This window comes from Coccinella septempunctata, chromosome 7, assembly GCF_907165205.1.
Source record: "Coccinella septempunctata chromosome 7, icCocSept1.1, whole genome shotgun sequence".
NCBI classification, from domain to species: Eukaryota; Metazoa; Arthropoda; class Insecta; order Coleoptera; family Coccinellidae; genus Coccinella; species Coccinella septempunctata.
In genome coordinates, this window is record NC_058195.1 from 29,165,341 (window position 1) to 29,186,465 (window position 21,125).

Consider the following 21,125-nt stretch of genomic DNA (forward strand, 5'->3'; position numbering starts at 1 on the left):
CAGCTTCAAACTCTTGGAGATTTTCCCCTGTTTTCTGCACTCGGTTCTTTATTTGTGCATGGTATACTTGTTGTAGATGAGCATCACCATATCTCATCTGAAGTTTCGATGTAAGAACTTCGTAACAGGCTTGTTGACTCTCCGGGATCGTCTGGAGGATGTTGAGTGCCTCTCCTCGTAGAGCTATAATTAATGCCGTGGCTTTTTCGTTGTCGTTCCAATTGTTTACCAGGGCAGCAGCTTCAAACTGTTTTTGATATGTCGACCACGGTATTTTTCCATCAAACGTTGGAGGCTTGATCTTCATTCTACTACCTTCGCCGTCATTTTCCGCTTTCGCTGTGCTGTAGGGTATTGAAGCCAGAATATCTGTTCTGTTTGACATTCTTTTCAAGGAATCTATCAACTTGGAATGATGTTCAATTATTCCTGCCATTTCTTCAAACTTGTCGTTAACCTTGTCAAACTTTTCATCAACTCTTTCATAAACTTCGTCAAATTTTCCGTTCACTATATCGAACTTCTCGTCCACTTTATAAAATTTTTCATTTATGGATTCCAGTTTCTTATCCAATTTATCTGTAAGTTGACTCACCACATCATTACAATTTTCCTTAATCTGGTCCATTTTCTCATTTAATTTTCGAGAATTTTCTTCCATTTGTTCATTCAACTTACAAGAATTCTCGTCCATTTTCTCATTTAATTTTCGAGAATTTTCTTCATTTTGGACCATTTGTTCATTCAACTTACAAGAATTCTCGTCCATTTTCTCATTTAATTTTCGAGAATTTTCTTCCATTCTTTCGTTCATCTTACTCAAAAGGTCCATTACAGCTTGAGTCTCCATTGCGTTCTGTAATCTTGTGGTCACTGGCATGAACAAATAACCGAAAATATTTATTTAATTCGAGCGATGTTGAACCGCACACTTGACACCAATGTAACGTTTTCTTTGCTTGATTAAAACGTCCAACTTATTAAAATTATTTATTTACACTTAATACACATATAACTCACAAACTAACTATTACACTACTATTTATTTCCACTCTTATTTATTTCCACTAGTCGCTTGCACTATTACTGTACTTGTACTTTCCTACCTGCTCCTCCGCTGGGCTTATATAGGCGCCGGAAACATTCAGGTAGATTCGCGGTTATTCTGGAAGCTCTCGACCGCTCTAGTTCTCGAAAGGTCCGACCGCAAGGGCCGGACTGGTTACAGTATGGATGAGTTTCTGTCTTTCGTCTTTTGATTTTACTGAGTGTGTTTGTACTTATACAACTTTTTGTTAATTCTTTATTTAGTTTATACATACATATTTTCAATTGTATCATATTTAGTACTTTTTTATCTCATGAAGTGTAGCATGATGCACATTAATTGACGCACCTTATAAATTATTGAAGGTAATAATAAATGACTAATGGATTCTTAGTTACTTCTGAACAATTCTCCGGAAATATGAAATGAATCTGAAAATGACTTTTCTCAATATGAAATTATGTAGTCCCATTTTGAATGTGTCCATTCCTAATTCGATAGTGTTTACCATTTTGAAGTTGCTTATTATCATCTTGAATTTGTTTAATCTCAATTCGAAAGGGACAAATCTCAATTTGAAGTTGGAAATGTATAGAATACTAGGTTAAATAATCTACTGGAACTATACGATTATGGTTCTCTCTTCACTAGCTTCATAATTCAGAGTTAGTAGTGACATCTATCTACTTTCAGAATCGACGAATACGATTATTCCAAACCACTAGAGGGCCAAACAAAGAAGTCTTATGAAGAACATTGGCGCAAGCACACTCTAACCAACATTAATACAGAAACAGGAAACGTCGACATCAGATACAGGCCCGTCATAGATAAAACCCTTGATTTGACTGAATGTCCCACGGTACCTCCAGCTATAAGATCCTATTAAATTATCGATTTTAAGATCGAAAATAAATTATATGAAAGAGGTAAAGAAGCGGAAGTTAAATTAGGATAAAGCCAATGTAAGATCATCATCGTCATCATTGAAATCACCTCTTCAATTTGAATGATTTTTTGAGGAATGAAAGGTTTGTGAAATTTTACCTCATAAGCATAAGTATTGTCGCTTAGAATCTTGCACAAACTAAAATAGACATTTACAATGTATATCAGCCTTTAAAGAAGATCAAACAAACTTTAGAAAAGTATTTTTATTGAAATATATTGCTGATCTGTTTTCAGTTTGATTTTCATTTGAAATTGATTCCTGATTTTTATTTATTCTACATATATTTATTAACGATCGAATATTGTTGATGATGAGTACCTACTTATTTTTGAATACAACTATGAGATGAAGTTAGTTCATATGGCTGTATTCAAAATGTTTGTGATGTTAATGATATAAAATAAGATGTAAAATAATGATCAAGTGAATAAAGGCAAATATTCGTTGTATGTTTCCGATGATTAGAACCCTCCCCATTTCGATACTATCCAAAACGAGTTAGAGATATGGCACGGGTTTTAAAATTTTTTGTCATTTTTTTTAAGATAATTCATAAATATTCGAATTATGAAATTCAATTTAGCAATATACCTACATGGAATAAAAGTCGCGAACTTTCCAGGTTTATTGTCATTATAAAATTCAAAAGTTCACACCATATTCAACCAAGGATTTAAACCGAGATTGGACGTAACTGGCGTTAAGGAAAGATAATATCTTAATATATAATAATAATAATAATAATAATAATCGGTGGCAGGATGTTGAGGAAGCGGGCTCCTGCTGCAAAAGAAGCTACAGCTCCAAAGCAACAACAGCAACCAACGAGTCCAATTCAATTGCCGACTCGAACCGCTGAAGGTGCTGCGCAGGATATTCAGCCAGTGCTCACCCAAGCGGGGTTAGTTAGAAAGCGCATGAAGTGGACAACGTCCATGAATGAAGCTATTGTGCGCATATACCGGGTGTCCCGGAGCTTTTAGGCCAGCAAATATCTCAGTTACCTGCGGAAAAAAAAAATTGAAAAAAATACTTGTCGTAGGAGATCATACGCTCTTTCATGCAGCATAGCAAAATCCACCCCCTGACAAACAACCCCCGAGAAACCACCCCTAACTTTTGTTTTTCAAATGGAACCCCCATGTTTGTTGTGCTTCAACTTACAGTTTTTTTCATTTCTCATTCAATGATGTATCATGGTAGCTAGAATGGCATGCAGAATTATGGAAAATAAAAATACAAATGAAATACGAATTTATACGCTCAGCTGTATTGTTACTGCAACATTATACTAAAGAAAATGTTTTATAAATTAAATTATAATAAACAAAAAGTTCTAACAATTTATTGACTCTTTTTTTTCAACATCCACTTTTTCTTGTCTCTACAATGTGGACTAATTCGATCAGTCCAATTAACAGTACCCACTAACGAATTCAATTTTATCGAGTGACTATCTTTACAACTACATATTATGATATATCATTGATTGAGAATTAAAAAGAGCTGTCAGTTGAAGCCAAACAAACATGGGGGTGCCATTTGAAAAACAAAAGTTAGGGGTGGTTTCTCGGGGGTTGTTTGTCAGGGGGTGGATTTTGCTATGCTGCATGAAAGAGCGTATGGTCTCCTACGACAAGTATTTTTTTCAATTTTTTTTTTCCGCAGGTAACTGAGATATCTGCTGGCCTAAAAGCTCTGGGACACCCGGTATAACTCCATCACGAGACTAGGGCAGAACACGAACAATTATAGGAAAAGGCTCCATGAGGAATTCTGCAACGCCTACCCAGATCTCAATGTCACTGAACAACGAGTGGCAGACCAATACCGCGTACTTCTGAGAAATGAACTAATACCAGCGGCCCGAATCGAAGCAATTAAACGAGAACTTCAGCGTCCGCCTGCAATAGAGAATAACACCAACCCCTCTGATGAAATTCACATGCCTGGGCAACAACAGGCAGAAGAAACTGATACTGAAAGTCCATCTTGCAACGCAAGTGAGCCTGAACACCAGGACGATAGGGAAGAGCTCCACCGACAAGTTGACTCTGACATGAGGAGATACTTTGCCGAACTGGAAGGAACAGATCCTCTTCATCGAGTAGCACCTCCACGACTCAATACATCCAAGAAACTATCACTTATAATCGACATCTTGAATAAGGACGTTTTACCTGGGTACCTACAGAACGGAAGTTCATTGGAATATCTGCATCTAGTTTTTTACTGTGCTGCGCTAACGACAGCGAAAACCATAGGGGCAAAAATTCGCTGAACGAACAACGATGGTCTAAAATTACACAAATTACACGCGCCAGAATGGCAGAAACGTTTTCAACACAAAACAGAAAAGCTAAGAAGAGACATTGGACGACTGACGGAGTACTTGAACGGGAATCGACGAAGGAAGATTGTGAAAGCTGCCAAAGAGATCATGGATAGAAACAGAACACACACAGAACGAGAGACGGAGAATGCTACAGCTCACCATTGCCTCGACACTCTGAAGCAAAAATTAAGTCTGTATGCAGAACGCCTGAGGAGATATTAAAGCAATTATAGCCGGAAAAGAGACAATAATTCATTCGAAAAGCCGGAAGAAACTTTCTACCGGTCACTCACATTGTCTGATGGAGAAAATGGAAAGTTATCACCAAAGGAAGCCATTGAACAATTCTGGACCGAACAATTATCAACAAAACCTCAGTTCAATGGAGATACCGGATGGATTGAAGATGAAAAATCTGAAGCTATAAAATATGAGCCGATGCAGCATGACAAGATAACAATTGAAGAAGTAAAATCAGCTATCAGAGGACTGCACAACTGGAAAGCACCTGGGCCTGATGGATTACAGAACTTCTGGATCAAGAAACTTTGGATCATGCATGACAAATTGACCTCCGCAATAAATGACGTCATTGAAAATCCTGAAAGAATGCCAGTATTCCTTACACATGTCACAACATACCTGTTACCTAAAGACCAAAGGAATACAGAAGACCCATCCAAGTACCGACCAATCACATGTCTTCCAACGATGTACAAATTAATCACATCGCGCATTTCAAACCGAATTCACAACCATTGCGAAAGGAATAACATCATCGCAATGCAACAGAAAGGATGCACCAAAGACAGCCGAGGTTGCAAAGAACAACTAATAATAGATTCAGTTATCTGCAATCAAGCGTTCTCCAAACGAAGGAATCTTTACGCTGCGTACATAGACTACAAGAAAGCTTTCGATTCTATACCTCACGAATGGCTCTTGACGATCTTGAAGATTTACAAGGTGGATCCCAATATTGTTGAGTTCCTGAAAAACGCCATGTCAACCTGGCGTACTAGTCTTCAAATGAAAGCAGCAGATTGCTCCATTACAACAGGACCTATTCCAATAAGACGCGGAATTTTCCAAGGAGACTCGCTGAGCCCTCTGTGGTTCTGCATGGCCCTGAATCCCTTGCCTCATAGATTGAATTCTACGGACTACGGATTTTCCATCAAGAGCGGCAGTAGAACTATGATGAAACTGAATCATCTCCTTTACATGGACGATTTGAAACTCTTCGCATCTACCAAAAAACAAATGCAACTAATGCTGAAAATGGTGGAAGGATTCTCGGAAGACATCAAAATGAAGTTTGGACTAGAAAAATGTCGACTGCTAAACATAACGAGAGGGAAAATAGAAGATGGTACGTTCAAACTCAAGGAAGGTGCAGAAATTGAAGCATTAAAGGAAGGAGACACATACAAGTATCTAGGCATAAAACAGGCAAGAAAAATCAATCAGACCCAGATGAAGAAAGAATTAACGGAGGAGTTCACCCGAAGATTGAGAAGGATAATGCGAACTGGTCTCAACAGCAAGAATCTGATAAAAGCGATTAACGCCTACGCTTGCTCGGCGCAGAGCTATTCATTCGGTGTCATCTCTTGGACGACCACCGATTTAGCAGCTTTACAGAGAAAAATAAGGACGATGCTGACTAAACACAATAAACATCACCCCAAAAGCTCAATAGAACGGACAGAGCTGCCACGACATCTTGGGGGTAGAGGAATTGTTGATTTGTCCAACCGTATGTCCCAGGAAATCGAAGGACTTCGAAAATATTTCTTGAGCAAGGCAACTTCGTCAGAACTTCATCGAGTAGTTTGTGTTGCTGATAGTTCTACACCATTACAGCTACAGCAGGATCACTTGGAAACCGTCGAACACTCTGCAGAAAGTAAAATGCAGAAACTGATTGGCAAACCTTTGCATGGGAGGCACCAGAACGAGGTCATCCATGATTACGTCGACATATCTGCGTCGAACTACTGGTTGACTTCCGGAAGGTTGTTTCCTGAGACAGAGGGCTTCATGCTCGCCATCCAGGATCAGGTGATTCCAACAAGAAATTACATGAAATACATCGCCAAGGATGCCTCAGTGGCGGACGATAGCTGTCGTTATGGCTGTGCGACTCATGAAACTATCCAGCACATCACCGGGGGATGTCAGAAGTTCGCGGGCACGGAGTACAAAAATAGACATGATGCTGTTGCCAAGATTCTTCACCAAGAATTGGCACTAAAACACCAACTTCTAACTTCGAAAAAGGTTCCTTATTACAATTACCATCCGGATGCTGTGCTGGAAAATGAACATCACAAGCTCTACTGGGATCGCACGGTTTTCACAGACCGGAAAATAACCCACAATAGACCAGACCTCATATTGCTCAATAAGGATGAGGACACAGCACTATTCATCGACGTGGCAATTCCAAATGATAACAATCTTCTAGATAGACACACTGAAAAAATTTCAAAATACAGAGATCTCGAGGAACAAACCAGAAGACAGTGGAAGCTGAAAGATATAAAGACCATCCCTATTGTCATTTCATCTACAGGCCTGATACCGAAGAAACTACTAGAGAACTTGAGGAAACTTCAGTTGGACGAAAATATTATAAAGTCATGCAGAAGGCGGTACTGCTCGGAACGGCGAGAACTGTACGCAAGTACATGGGGAATGCAGAGGAACACCGTCTGCTCCGACAGGAAGTGCGGGTGGAGCAGGAATCCAGCCTACAGCAGGGAGCCGAGGAGCGACCCGGACCCGACCACCACCACGAGCCCGAAAACCTGGAAAGGGCTCCAACAGAGCTTAATCCTTTCTATATCTGAGATATCTGGGATAAGTGAATTTTCCTCTGGAGAGGAGTGTGAAAGCCGCAAGGCTAAAGTCATAATAATAAATCCACTTTATTTACCCAACAGGAATACTGCCAATTATAGGGTAACATATATATAGTATATCCAAATCCAAGAGGCCAGCAGTAAACATTGCAGCATGCAGTGATCACGCGTCAAGAACGTGATAACGCAGAGGTGTACTAATAAATTTAATTCCGAGAGCGTTATATTTTAAAACTTTTTGAGTGTTCCAGTTCCGGTGAAAAATATGTATGCTTATCTACGAGTCTCAGTAATGAACAATTAATCTAAAGTTCCCACTTCAATACATACTATGTATATAAATGTGTAACAATATTTTTTTGTGAAAGTGACTAGCCCGTAGTATCGTCAGAAGATGCAGAACTTTCTTCTGAGTTGACGATGACTGGTGTTATATCATCCATAATATTATCCAGTTTCCACATGTCTACCTCAACTTTTTGTTTGACATGTTCCACGCACTTTCTCCATCTTTCGGAAGTAACTCGTGAGAGAGCCTCTTGAAAAAGATTTTGGACGTCAGCCATTTTAAATGTGGTGTTTTTATCTGTCACAAAATTCTTGACATCGGCCCAAATCAACTCAATAGGGTTCAGTTCGCAGTGGTAGAGCGGTAATCTAAGTACAGTAATATTTTGGGCCTTTGCGGTTTCATCCACGATGTATTTTTCAAAGTTTTCTTTGTTCTGCCTGACTATCTGCAACATTTGCGCTTTTATGAGGTCAGAGGTGAAATCAATATTTTTCTCCCTCAACCATTGTTGGATATCACTCTTTCTGAATTGTGAATTAGGAATTTTTTCCCTTTTCCTTGAATGGTAAGGAGCATTATCTAAAACTACTATAGAATTTTCCTCCAATTTAGGAAGTTTACCCTCGAACCACTTTTCGAAGGACTGACCATCCATTTCTTCATGGTAGTCACCAGTTTTTTTGGATTGGAAAGTCCAGTCCAGAGTCCTCCAGTTAAAAAACCAGTGTCACTGCCAATATGACACACTATAATTCTTTGCCCTTTGCCTGGAAAAATATATTCACTTCATTTGAAAAAGAATGTTGAAATTGTTTTCCACCAAAAAGGTACTTACATCAAGTTTCACAAAACTTTGATTGCTCGATCAACGATTTGGCATTCGATTTCCCGAAGGAAATCATTGAAACTTTCATATTTCCGAATATATTGGAGGAGTAGCAGTTGAGAATCATTAAATGGGCGTGTATAGATAATTATTTGGTGCAAGAATGATATTCAGAATGCTTATGACCAACTTATCGACTGAAAACTAATTGACGATCATCCGTCAATCGATCGTTGATTCTCTGATCAAGCTTTATGAAACCGAGGGTTAAACTCAAAATTCAAGACCTTACCATACGGATTTTTTAATCCAGTGGGTCCAAGTTTTCTTCAAGGAAGGCCCTAATTTTCATGAGATAGTTTCTTCTCCAACATTTAATGTCGTCACGGTCCATTAAAAAACTGTTGCGTTGGCGACGTCCATATTTGAAATGAAGTTTTTTCAATATTATAGAGAAGGTACTCTTCTTAAAATTTGGCAAGTTCGAGTCTTCATTAACTACATATTTTCAATACTTTCTCTATAGTCGGGTGTTCATTTCTGAAGAAAAACTCGTGAACTTTTCGCCGTATTACATTTTTATCGAAATCTGATAAGGACTCCCATTTGGTGGTCCGATTTTGATTTGTTGCCGGCTGTGATAGAACACCGGAATTTATGTATTCGGAAATAATTCTCCCAACACTTCGAGCTCCAATGCCAAGTCTCTCAGCAACTCGGAGTTCTACGTCCTTTAAACACATTCCTGCATTTTGAATAATTTCAATTTTATAAGTATTCAAAATCATTTCTTTTATCTCGGCACTGAAGTGTCGTTTCAGACGTCTCTTCTTTGGAGGACTTAAGTCAACACGCGATTCCTCAGCAGTATCAGTACTTGACATTATCTTAAATGATTGTAACTTGAATAACTTGCTACAACTATAAACCAATTTACGAAAGAAAAAGCAAAAAATGACCTCTGCAGTTCTGCACAACAATTCGCATACAATCAATGAATCAAACGTAATGCGGTTCTGCATTACTCCCACCTGCAAACATGGCGTTCCTGAAGCTTTGACCAATAAGAGGAGTACCTCAAATAAGATCACGCGTTAGTCAGTTTGTTTACGCTGGCCTCTCGGATTTGGATAGACTATAGGTACATTTACAAGAAATCAAAACGAGATAAATTATTCAAAAAATAATATCAGTTCTTAAAAATAACCAACAATTATTACTAACTAAACATGCTAATCCTGAGTGTATCCACACTTTTACACATGCGAAATACCGGTGCACGAACCAACAAGTTTGTACGAGGTGTTGGCAGACGAAAAACATTTGCAGACCTGGACGCCAGCCTTGGAACGGCAATACACATTTTAGGCAATAAATACGATGAGTCGATGTCACCCACCAGCAGCCTCTGGGCGATCCTAGCACATTGGTATCTATGTCTTTCGGCCAACGACGATATTCGCAAATCCCTCATTACGGAGGAAAGATCAGCTCCACGGATATATACCTGTTTGCCGAAATAGGACATACTTAAAAAACCAGTACTTCCTCATAGACCTTTGCGAAATTGGAGAGTATAGATATGGGTCTATATTTTTTGATTTCAGACTTATCACCCTTCTTGAAGACAGGGACAACACGTGCTCTTTTCCACAAACTCGGAAAATTAGAGGTTTTCAAACTTTTCGCTATGATGAGGTGAATGGGTTTAGCAAGAGCAGCGCTGCACCTTCTAACAAAAAAAGCAGGGAGTTGGTCATCACCGGTTGTGTTCTTATCAGGAAACGTTTCCATAATAGATTTAACCTCTTCTGCATTGATCCTGGGCAAGACAAAGGGGGAGGACCGAACGAACTCAGGCAGACCATCACCAGATGATGCGACATTCATTCCTTTAACATTAGAAAAGTGTACTGCAAATGAATCAACTATGGCTTTGGGATCTCTGTAATTGCAATTTTCATCCTGCATCATCCCAGGAATTCTAGTAACGCCTCTCTTCCGATTTATAAATCATCAAAATGATGCCGGGTCCGACTTGATTTCACCCTGTACCCCAGCCAAATAGTCTTCGTAGTCAGAAGAAACCTGAGACTTCACCAATGCCCTCAAACGCTTGAAATCTTCATAGTATCTACTGTTTCCAGTCAGACGCCACTTGGAACGATAAAAATTCTTCAAATGAATGTTTCGTTTAGTACTTGCATTGAACCACACCGGATATCTCCTTATCGAACCAGCCCTCCTAACAGGAACATGTTCCTCAATAATAGAAAAAAGTTTGTCATAAAAATAATCCAAGGCAGAATTAACATCAGTGAATGTATCCAAAATGTTCCAATCATAGGAAGAGAGAGACAGATTCGACTCAGAAAAATTGGCTCTTCTGAAGTCAAAAGATGATGTTCTGGAAACCCCCGGAAAATCCAATTGACGTGAATACGAGGATTGTCTCTGATCAATGCCCAAAGCAGGGTGAAAGGGGTCCTCAGAAACAAAAGGAACCTCACAATGAGACACTGTCGCATCAAGAGCACCACCGACCGGCACCAGATCCAACAGTCGTTCATCTTGGTTCAGCTCAGTATTAAGTTGCTCCATCCCTATCAGATCACAGAAGTTTCTGAGCAGCGCAGACTTAGAACAAGAAGAAGCACCAACAAAACCTGGAACATTGAAATCTCCAACCACGAGAACAGTCTCATCCAGAAGTATAATCTCTAGAGCAGACGTAAAGGTTTCGAGCAGTGACAGCGATATGTCAGGAGGTAAATACACAATACAAACTATAAACCTAATGGGTGCAGTGCACCGACATAAAATAATATCAACCAAAGGAACAAGATTTTTTATTTTATTTTTTATGAATCTATAATGTCATATTTTGTATCATCAGAAAATGCCACAAGCACACCTCCTCCTCGAGATCTGTGAACTACATCAAACTGTCTATCGGAACGCACAACACTATATCCAGGCGGCACAAACTCTCCATCAAAAACCGATTCACTCAACCATGTCTCACTCACACACACAATATCAAACGAATAATCACATACTGATTGCAGAAATCTAGTCAATTTAGTATTGAGTCCCCTCGCATTCTGGTAGTACACAGAGATACCTACTGTAGAAGTACCATGTTCACCCGCCGACAAAACAGTCCCAGTGGGAATTCCATTAATATGTTTTATTCTGAGTTGAGTTTCACCAGCAGCTGAGCGACAATCAAGTTCAGATCTTACAGCCTTGAACACTGCCATTTGTCGCGGCGTCCTATCTGGGGAGATGGATAGATTAGGAAACTTGGACTTTAATCTTCTTAAATTTTCTTAAGACGCGCAGAACCATATCTGGCGATGATAAACGTACTTTTATGGGGCGAGAGCGCTGTTCCTTAGTGTTATCGAATTTACCGAGCCTTATGGGTGTCATGGCTTGCTCAGGTACTTCACACTCTCTCAATAGACCAGAATTGTGTCCTCTTGCACTTGATCTCTTCTAGTATTACCCATCTCAGTACTGCCGTGTATAATGAAGTTGTTGGAACGTTCGGTTCTCTCAAGCATCTCATAAATCACCCTCTCTTCGGCCCGAAATGACTGTGCAGAATCCACCTGATCCATCCCAGTGCTTCCGGACCTCATCTGCCTCAACTCATGAATTTCCTCCTGCAGATCATTAATCAGTTTTAATATCTTGGGAATCTGATGAAGGCCCTGCTCACACTCAGCGCATAAGTATTTAACTTTTCTTCTAGTATTTGGTTGTGATTCAAACAATTTCAATTCCGCAGTAGAGAGTTCCGAACATAGGGCATGAACAGGCCTACTACAGCCATCACATATTATAATCTTATCGGTACCCTCCCTGTTACGTCGCGTCGTCAAGATACTTCTTTTTCAAATAATTTGAGTTGCTAGGGGGTTTTTCTAGGAGAGCGGGCTATGATAGTTATTTTAGACAGATTGTAAAAAATAAAAATAAAGAGACATACGTCAATTAGAAATTCAAACATTCCTTGTATTTAACATTGATTCAGATTTGTTTCTTGTATTTAACATTGGTCCTTCGAGCTTTAAGAATAGTCCTATGGAAGACAGTAAACAGGACAAGATTGAGACGAAATTGAACCATGGAAGGAAACGACGGGAAAACGCCGGCACGCGTTCTCTTGATCCCAATTATGAGTGGCCAACGAGTTTTGGAAGAATGAATGCGCTTGCGAAGGATAATGATGTTAGAGAAACCCTTGAGAAAGACATCATGACATCCCACCAGACAGCAAGTTCCGTTCATACAACGAAATCGAAACACTCAAATTCCAGAAGTGATATCCAAAGGAAGAAACTTGCCTTTGAAACGGAAAAACAAAAAATGGAAATAGAAAATAGAATGATGGAAATGGAAATGCAAATGAAGAAAGAAAAAATGAAGTTGAAGTTAATCGAGATGGAGAGTGCAGTGAAAGAAGCTGAAATCATAGAAATGGTAGATACAAGTTCAGAATTAACTTCAGCAGCGACAAAATCGACGAATCGAGGCAGGTTGAATGCAAATTTTTATTCTGAAAATATAATTCGTAATCCTGTTGAAGAAGGTCACTCTTCAAAATACCCTCCAGTGTCTACAACTATACACAATCAGGAGCTAGACAAAAATCAGATTGTTTCGGACTGGGTCAATGCTATAAATTCCAGTCAAATTGATGATTACCCGAACCCTGTTATTCAAAATAAGGTTGAATCAGATGTTGATAAACTTTGCAAAGCCTTGAGTGTAGTTTTGAGAACTGTTAATCCAGCGCCGACAAAAGTGAAACCTGATGCTTTTTTTGCACGACAATCTATAGAAAGAGAATGTCCAATATTTGATGGAAAATCAGAAGACTGGCCGATATTCATCTCTCATTTCAGGAAGATATCCACAATGTGCGACTTTACAAAGGAAGAGTCAATGATGAAATTACAGAAATGTCTGAGGGGAGAAGCAAAACAAGCCGTTGCTGGTATGATGATCAGTCCTGAAAACATTGAGCAAGTAATTAAGACTCTTGAAATGAGATTTGGTAGACCGGACCAAATTATTGATACAATTCTGGATAAATTGAAAACCTTCTATCCAATTCGCGAAAATGATATGGAAAAAATCATACAATTCGCAAGTTATGTGAACTCATTAGTCAGTACGATAAAATCATTAAATTATGATGCCCATCTGCAGAATCCCAGTGTTTTGAAAATGATGTTACGGAAATTACCTGATATGTTGAAACTTCGTTGGGGCGAGGAAATTTTGAAGAAAAATGGTGACGTTAATCTTGAAGATTTTGCCTTATGGTTAATGCAAATAGCCAATGCCGCATGTTTTGTTACAACGCCCAGAACGTCATATGACACAAAAAATACATCGAGAACACAAAATTTTTATAATAAGAAGATCGAGAAGACTTTGATGATATCTACATCACGAAACTCAATGAATTGTGGGTACTGCAGCAGTAACGGACACACAACAAATAAATGTGAAAACATTGTAGCTGACGATATTGAAACCAGGTGGAAAACTGTAACGAAGAATAAATTATGCTTTTCCTGCCTCAGAAACAATCATCAGGCAGTAAAGTGTCGGTTGAAGAAAATTTGTGGCGTCAATGGTTGTAAACGTTTCCATCATCGATACTTACATGAAGATGAAACCACTAAGATTCCAAACGAAGAAACTCAAGAAAATGCAGGTCCTGTGAACTCTTATGAACCACTCTTTACTACCAGAGATGGTGGGAGTGTTCTGCTTAGAATGATAAATGTCAAAATTTTTGGTAATGGCAGAATAATACATACAGTCGCCTTGTGTGATGAAGCATCTTCTGTTAGCCTAATAGACCATTCACTTCTTGAAGATCTCAATATTCACGGGGAAGTCCAACCGTTATGTGTTCAATGGACCAACCAGATGACAGCACGACACGAAGATTCGATATGTGTTAATTTGAAAATTTCAGGAAACTATGAGGAAGCCAAAACATTTACAATGAAAAACGTCCGCTCAGTAAAAAATTTGTCGCTACCAAAACAACATGTCTCAGCTTCAGAATGGCAAAAATTGTCATTCTTGAATGGAATACCGCTAGAGGACATATGTGAACAGCCAATGATTCTTATAGGGCAGGATAACATAAGACTTACTCTTCCTAGACGGATCATCCAAGGTCCTGAACATCTACCAATAGCAACCAAGACTCACCTCGGCTGGATCCTTCATGGGAATACTTCCGGCAGGACAGAAGAAAAATATATTTTTCATATATGCGACAATAATCTTTCCGACGAAAAATTTCATGTATGCGACAATCCTTATTCAGACGAAATGCTTCATAAGTTAGTGAAAAAATCATCCACGTTGGATGCCTTCGGTGTTTCGGCTTCAGCACAAACAAAAAGAGATAAAGAAAATGATAGAGCTGTTGATGTAATGAAACGCACCATAAATCGAATCGGGCAAAGATTCGAAATAGGACTACTTTGGAAAGAAGATGATATGAAATTACCAGAAAGTAAATCAGTCGCCTATCGAAGACTATTATGCGTCGAAAAACAGATGCTGAAAGATGATATCTTCAAAAAGAAATATTGCGATAACATCCAGAAATACATAGATAAAGGATATGCACGCAAACTGACCGGAGAAGAAGCGAAGAAAGAAGGAGCAAGAACTTGGTACCTTCCTCATTTTGGTGTAATCAACCCACATAAACCCCAGAAACTCCGACTTGTATTTGACGCTGCAGCTAAATCTCATGGAATATTTTTGAACAGTAATCTTCTTGCTGGTCCCGATTACCTTCAATCTCTAGTGGCAGTTTTGATAAGATTCAGGGAAAGAAAAGTTGCATTTTCTAGTGACATTCGAGAAATGTTTCATCAAGTCAGAATAACAGAAATAGACCAAGATTCTCAACGGTTTTTGTGGAGAAACGGTGAAACAAATCGACATTGTGATGTATATCAGATGCAGGTCATGACATTTGGTGCTACGTGCTCCCCCACTTGTGCCCAATATGTAAAAAATTGCAATGCTCGTCAAGTTGGAACATCGGACAGAGTAATAGAAGCAATAACCAGACGTCATTATGTTGATGATTATTTGGACTGTGTTGATTCTCCTCTAGAAGCATACAATCTTATAACAGAAGTAAGCAGAACACAATCTGAAGCGGGTTTCGAATTGGTGAATTGGACTACCAATTCAAAAGAACTGATGAAAATGATGTCCTTCGATGAAAATCTAAATAAAGATCTGAACCTTGATATGGAGATGTCTCTGCAAAGAGTTCTAGGACTGTCATGGAGCTCAGCTGAAGATAAACTCGTTTTCAAGTTGAATTTCCATCCTGAACAGAATCGAGAGAGACCTACGAAACGACATGTGCTGAGAATAATAATGTCTGTTTTTGATCCACTCGGTTTTCTTGTGAACTTCATAATTCGAGGCAGGATTTTGGTCCAAGATATTTGGCGAAGTGGCATTGGATGGGATGACTTCATAGATGATGACATATATAAAACATGGTTATTATGGCTAGCAGATCTACAAAAAGTGATCAGTTTAAAGATTCCGCGGTGTTATTCCCTTAAAATTCCTGTAGCTGAAAGTATCGAATTGCATGTCTTTTGTGATAGCAGCAAAAAAGCGTTTGCAGCTGTTGCATATTTGCGAATAATACATGCTTGCGGCATAGACATTTGAGATTGTATGAACTGTTCGTTATTAAAGATGATTTTTTGGATTCTTCTGCGACCGGGTTAACATAAAATACGTTATTAATAAACTATTTAGGGTTTTCACTCCCAATCTCTGAAACAAAATCATTTAAAAATGAAATCAACGATTTGCTCCTTCGTAAATTCTTGCACTAATTTGTCAGGAGCAAATTAACTAGAAAAAATTGTTGCCTGACGATGAACTGAAAATAAATAACGTTGAAATTATAATTTTAAGTGGTAACGTTTCGGAGTCTATATCATACTCTAAATTGTATGGTACCCCGTTACACTAACCTTTGGTAAAACTCATACATATGCTATATTGTTTGATTACTAAAAATGTATTGCTGACATTCAAAAGAATATATATATATATATATATTTTTTTTTTTTTTTTTAAATCACCTTCAAGGGTTGGCAGTTCCTAGTGCCGGGCAAACTGTTTTGCCAAGGCATGTCAGATTGTTGTGAGAAATTTCCTGACCGTTCTCACATTCGCGAGTATGACCTCCTTCTGTGCTGTGCTGATGAGGTCCCCATCTAATCCTAATTTGAGGGTATTCTCCACCAAATGTTTTTCGACCAACCCGTTGGTCGAGATTATCAGCGGCATTATTGTTGTTGTTTTAAGGCTGTGTATGGTTTTCAACTCGAAGGCCAGATCCTGATATTTTGTCGTCTTCTCAACGTATGCCTTGTATAGATTGTCATCGGCCGGGATTGTCACGTCTAGAATTTGGACTGATCTTTCTTTGTTGTTAAAGAGCACCATATCTGGTCTATTATGTTTTATGGGCCTATCGGTGTCGATGAATGTATCCCAGTAGAGCTTGTAGTTGTTATTCTCTAGAATACTGGCTGGTAGGTATTCGAAGGGTTTTTTTAGTTTTTGTATTAGGCCACATTTTTTGGCGATTGCCTGGTGATAAACCCTTGCCATAGCGTTGTGACGTTGTGTGTAGTCCGTTGGTGCCAGCACGGGACAGGATGAGGTGATGTGCTGCACAGACTCGGTCGCATATAGGCATTTTCGGCATTTGTCAGTTGGTATATTCCTCCCTGATATATTTTTTATGTAAGATCTTGTTGGGATCACTTGATCTTGTATTGCGACCATTCTACCTTCCGTTTCGGGGAACAAATATCCGGCTATATATATATATATATATATATATATATATATATATATTAGTAACTAGCAAGGTTGCCCTTGGCTCACGGGTCCGGGTAACCTGGTGAATCCCACAACTGTGTGAAATTTAAAAAAAAAAAAAAAAAAAAAAAATATATATATATATATAGTAAAATAGGTTAAGGGATGTCGACCGTAAATTGTATACTATATATATATATATATATATATATATATATATATATATATATATATATATATATATATATATATATATATATATATATATATATATATATATATATATATATATATATATATATATTTTTTTTTTTTAATTTCACACAGTTGTGGGATTCACCAGGTTACCCGGACCCGTGAGCCAAGGGCAACCTTGCTAGTTACTAATAAGGATATATAACCTGTCGGATTATGCCAACCGTTCCCAGTATTACGGCCTTCTGCATCCATGCTATGGTGTTTGGAGGCAGGTTAAGTTCTTCTATATGTGCGGAACTTTTTCGGTGGACCAGCCCATTGGCGCTTATGATCAAGGGAAGTATTGTGACCGACTTCAACTTCCACATGTCTCTGATCTGACGAGCGAGGACGTTATATTTGGTGATCTTCTCCCCATATGCCTTCGACAAGTTGTTATCCAGGGGCACCGAAAAATCGATGATATGTGCGGTTTTCTTGGTCTTATTCCACACCACCATGTCTGGCCTGTTGTGTTCCGCACCCCTGTCAGTCACCACGGTCAGGTCCCAGTAGATCTTCGTTTGGTCATTCTCTAGTACCGCCTGTGGGCTATACAAGTGGTGAGGGGTGAAGTGCGGTAGTAGTTCTTCTCGGAGACATATAAGTTGGTGCACTACCTTCCCCATATCGTTATGCCGGGCCAGGTATTTTGTACCAGCTATTTGTGAGCATCCTGAAGAGAGATGCTGAATTGTTTCTTCAGCAATGTTGCAGAGGCGGCATTTAGTTGTGTCAACCTGCAATTTCATTATGTGTTTCGCGTACACTCTAGTTGGCACTACCTGGTCTTGAATCGCCATTAATGTTCCTTCGGTTTGTGGGTATAAATAGCCTTGCATGAGGTAAGTATGTGATTTTGTTCTGTCCACTTCTTCCTGTTGCAGGCTGGCATAGAATCTGCCATGAAGTGATTTAGACTGCCAGCTCTGTTTTAGCCTTTCTAACCTATTTTCCATTTCAGGTTCTACCGGTGGCGATGTTCCTGCTCTATTGGATGTTTGCTGGTAAGTAGCCACCCATTGGTGTACAGGGTTATTTCTCTTGCGAAAATAGTCTATAATGTTCCTCTCTTCTCTCTGACAGGTATCTTCAAGACTGCTCAATCCACGTCCGCCCGTTCTTCGAGGTAGGTATATTCTTTCCACGGCTGAATATATATATATATATATATATATATATAGTATACAATTTACGGTCGACCGTAAAAAAAAATATATATATATATATATATAGTATACAATTAACGGTCGACATCCCTTAACCTATTTTACTATATATATATATATATATATATATATATATATATATATATATATAAATTGAAGTTATAGGATACTAGTCGTTTGTGAAATTATTGATTTAAATTAAGGGTGTTTCGACTATTTTTCAGGGCAAAATTCCAATGAGAGTCTCTCATTGGCAGGGGGTGGCCTTACGTCATCGGGGAGTGACGACCCCGCGTACCCCAGTCATCCGATGTGCAGGGTTAGCACCCCTCACATTGTGAATATGAAATGCTTTCGACAAAGGAACAGAAGCCTCGGAAACCGCCCCCAGAGTGGAGACTGCTCTTGGGGGAAGACTGGCACAGTCTCTAGCGGAACAAGGTGAAGCAAGTGGCACCACTCCGCGAACCGGCACCACAAGGCCACGCACCTCGAGCAGGATAACGCAGGGAAACAGCTTGGAGCCGGCAGTTACCGGTCTTGAATCTGAACTGTCGGATCCCGCTCAAACCCTTAGACGGGGAAGGCAGCGCTGGACCAGAGACATGAACCTGAGTCTTATCAGTGCTTATTTCCAAGTGACGGAAGGAGAGAAAAACACAAAGAAGTATGCAGCTAAACTGGCTGAAAAATGGCTGGAATTATATCCAGACAAGGAATTCTCTGGGAAACATCTGATAGCACAGATAAAAAACATAAAATCCAGAAAGCTCTTATCACCTGATGAACTGGAGTCTATGAGAGTAGAATCGCAGACACATTCACCAACATCCAGAATGAGGAACATACGAAGAAGCATTCGAGAAATGACAACCGCTCCGCGTCATAGCCTGTTAAGGCAAGAGGAGGTCGAGAACAACACACAAAAGGTGACAGAATTGGAACAGGATGAATCAGCCACGGAGATAAAGGCTCTCTTCGAAGAGACTAACCTGAAATGGATAGGAATACCAATGAAATGTAGGCCGTACATCAGCCGAATCAAATTGAACCCTGAAGCAAAGAGTACAATTAGAGCGATTGACACGGCTCTCAGAAGTACACTTCAGGAATCAGAAGAACTCGAAGAACTCTGTCATAAAGTCCACTGTGCGGCAATAGTTGCAAACCTCATCTTGGAGACCACAGCAAAACAGGCGAAGAACATCAAGGAACCATCGAATAAACCACCATGGGAGGAAAGACTGGAGAAGCGAATAAAACACTCAGAAAAGAGATAGGAATCTACCATCTATATCTGAACAAAGATAATCTGAGCAGAAAGGTGAGAAAAAAAATGAGGGCCTACGCAGGAAGAATCAATCTGAAGGAAAGTGACACAGGGTTTAAAATGAAGATTCGTGAACATGCAGAAAAACTCCAGCAAAAAATAGCCGCGTTGGGAAACAGATTGAGAAGGTATCATAAAAGATCAATGAGATACCAGCAGAACAACTTGTTCCAGAACAACCAGAAGGTTTTTTTCAGGAGTGTAGATGGACAGAAGAGGATCGAAAATCAGAAGCCTCCATGTGCAGAAGAAATGCGACAGTACTGGTCGTCCATTTGGTCGCAAGAACGGAAACATAAGGCCCATGCGCCGTGGATTGAAGCAGAAAGAGAAAACAGTCAGAGCTTACCAGAAATGCCGACAGTCAATGTAACAGAGGTAGATGTCAGAGATACTATAAAGAGAATGAAGAACTGGGCAGCACCTGGCATCGACGGCATCCACAGCTACTGGTGGAAAGCATTAACGTCAACACACAAAGTACTTGCTCGACTAATTGGCGGAGCGCTGAAGAATCCTCAGAAAATCCCACATTATTTCACCGAGGGCAAGACTTACCTGTTGCCAAAAAAAGAAGACTTGGACCATCCAGAGAACTACAGGCCAATCACCTGCCTATCGTCAATCTACAAGATAATTACCTCTCTTCTAGCCAATAAGATAAACACCCATCTCAAGCACTGCAACGTGATGGCATGGGAACAAAACGGATGCAGAAGTAAGAGTAGGGGGAGTAAGGAGCTTCTGGTTATTGACAACGAGATAACGAAGCTGGCGAGAAGACGAAATAAGAACATTGCAATAGCGTGGATCGATTATCAGAAGGCGTACGACACGGTCCCACATTCATGGCTCATAGAGGTTCTTGTAATATATAAAATAGAGCGACGAGTAATTGAAGTATTGAAAACCCTAATGGCGACGTGGAGAACAACTCTCAGTCTTTGCGAGGGAGGAATTTCTTATGAAACATCAGAAATTCAGATCAAACGAGGAATTTTTCAAGGAGATGGACTCAGCCCACCCTGGTTTTGTTTGGCTCTCAATGCTCTTAGCGGTATGCTTAATAGATCAGCTTACGGGTATGCCGTGGATGAGAGAACTAAAATCACACACCTATTTTATATGGACGATCTCAAACTGTACGCAA

The 21,125-nt window shown here is 39.4% G+C and overlaps 2 protein-coding genes across 2 annotated transcripts in view; both read left to right on the plus strand.

The window, feature by feature from the left end:
• The window catches only part of LOC123316664 (succinate dehydrogenase [ubiquinone] flavoprotein subunit, mitochondrial), a 61,054-nt gene extending 58,605 nt beyond the window's left edge, over positions 1 to 2,449 (plus strand). The window contains exon 11 of the mRNA XM_044902853.1: positions 1,742 to 2,449. Coding sequence (XP_044758788.1) covers positions 1,742 to 1,937 — 196 coding nt within the window. The 3' untranslated portion in view covers positions 1,938 to 2,449. The remainder of the gene's footprint in view (positions 1 to 1,741) is intronic.
• Positions 2,450 to 12,772: 10,323 nt separating this feature from the next.
• Positions 12,773 to 16,069, plus strand: LOC123317711. Its single transcript, XM_044904319.1, has one exon. It carries the CDS (start codon positions 12,773 to 12,775, stop codon positions 16,067 to 16,069), a length of 3,297 nt encoding a protein of 1,098 aa, XP_044760254.1.
• Positions 16,070 to 21,125: the final 5,056 nt, after the last annotated feature.

Bases quoted from the DNA above. Each gene is read 5' to 3' on its own strand.
- LOC123317711 (XM_044904319.1), top strand. From the start codon at position 12,773: ATGGAGAGTGCAGTGAAAGAAGCTGAAATCATAGAAATGGTAGATACA.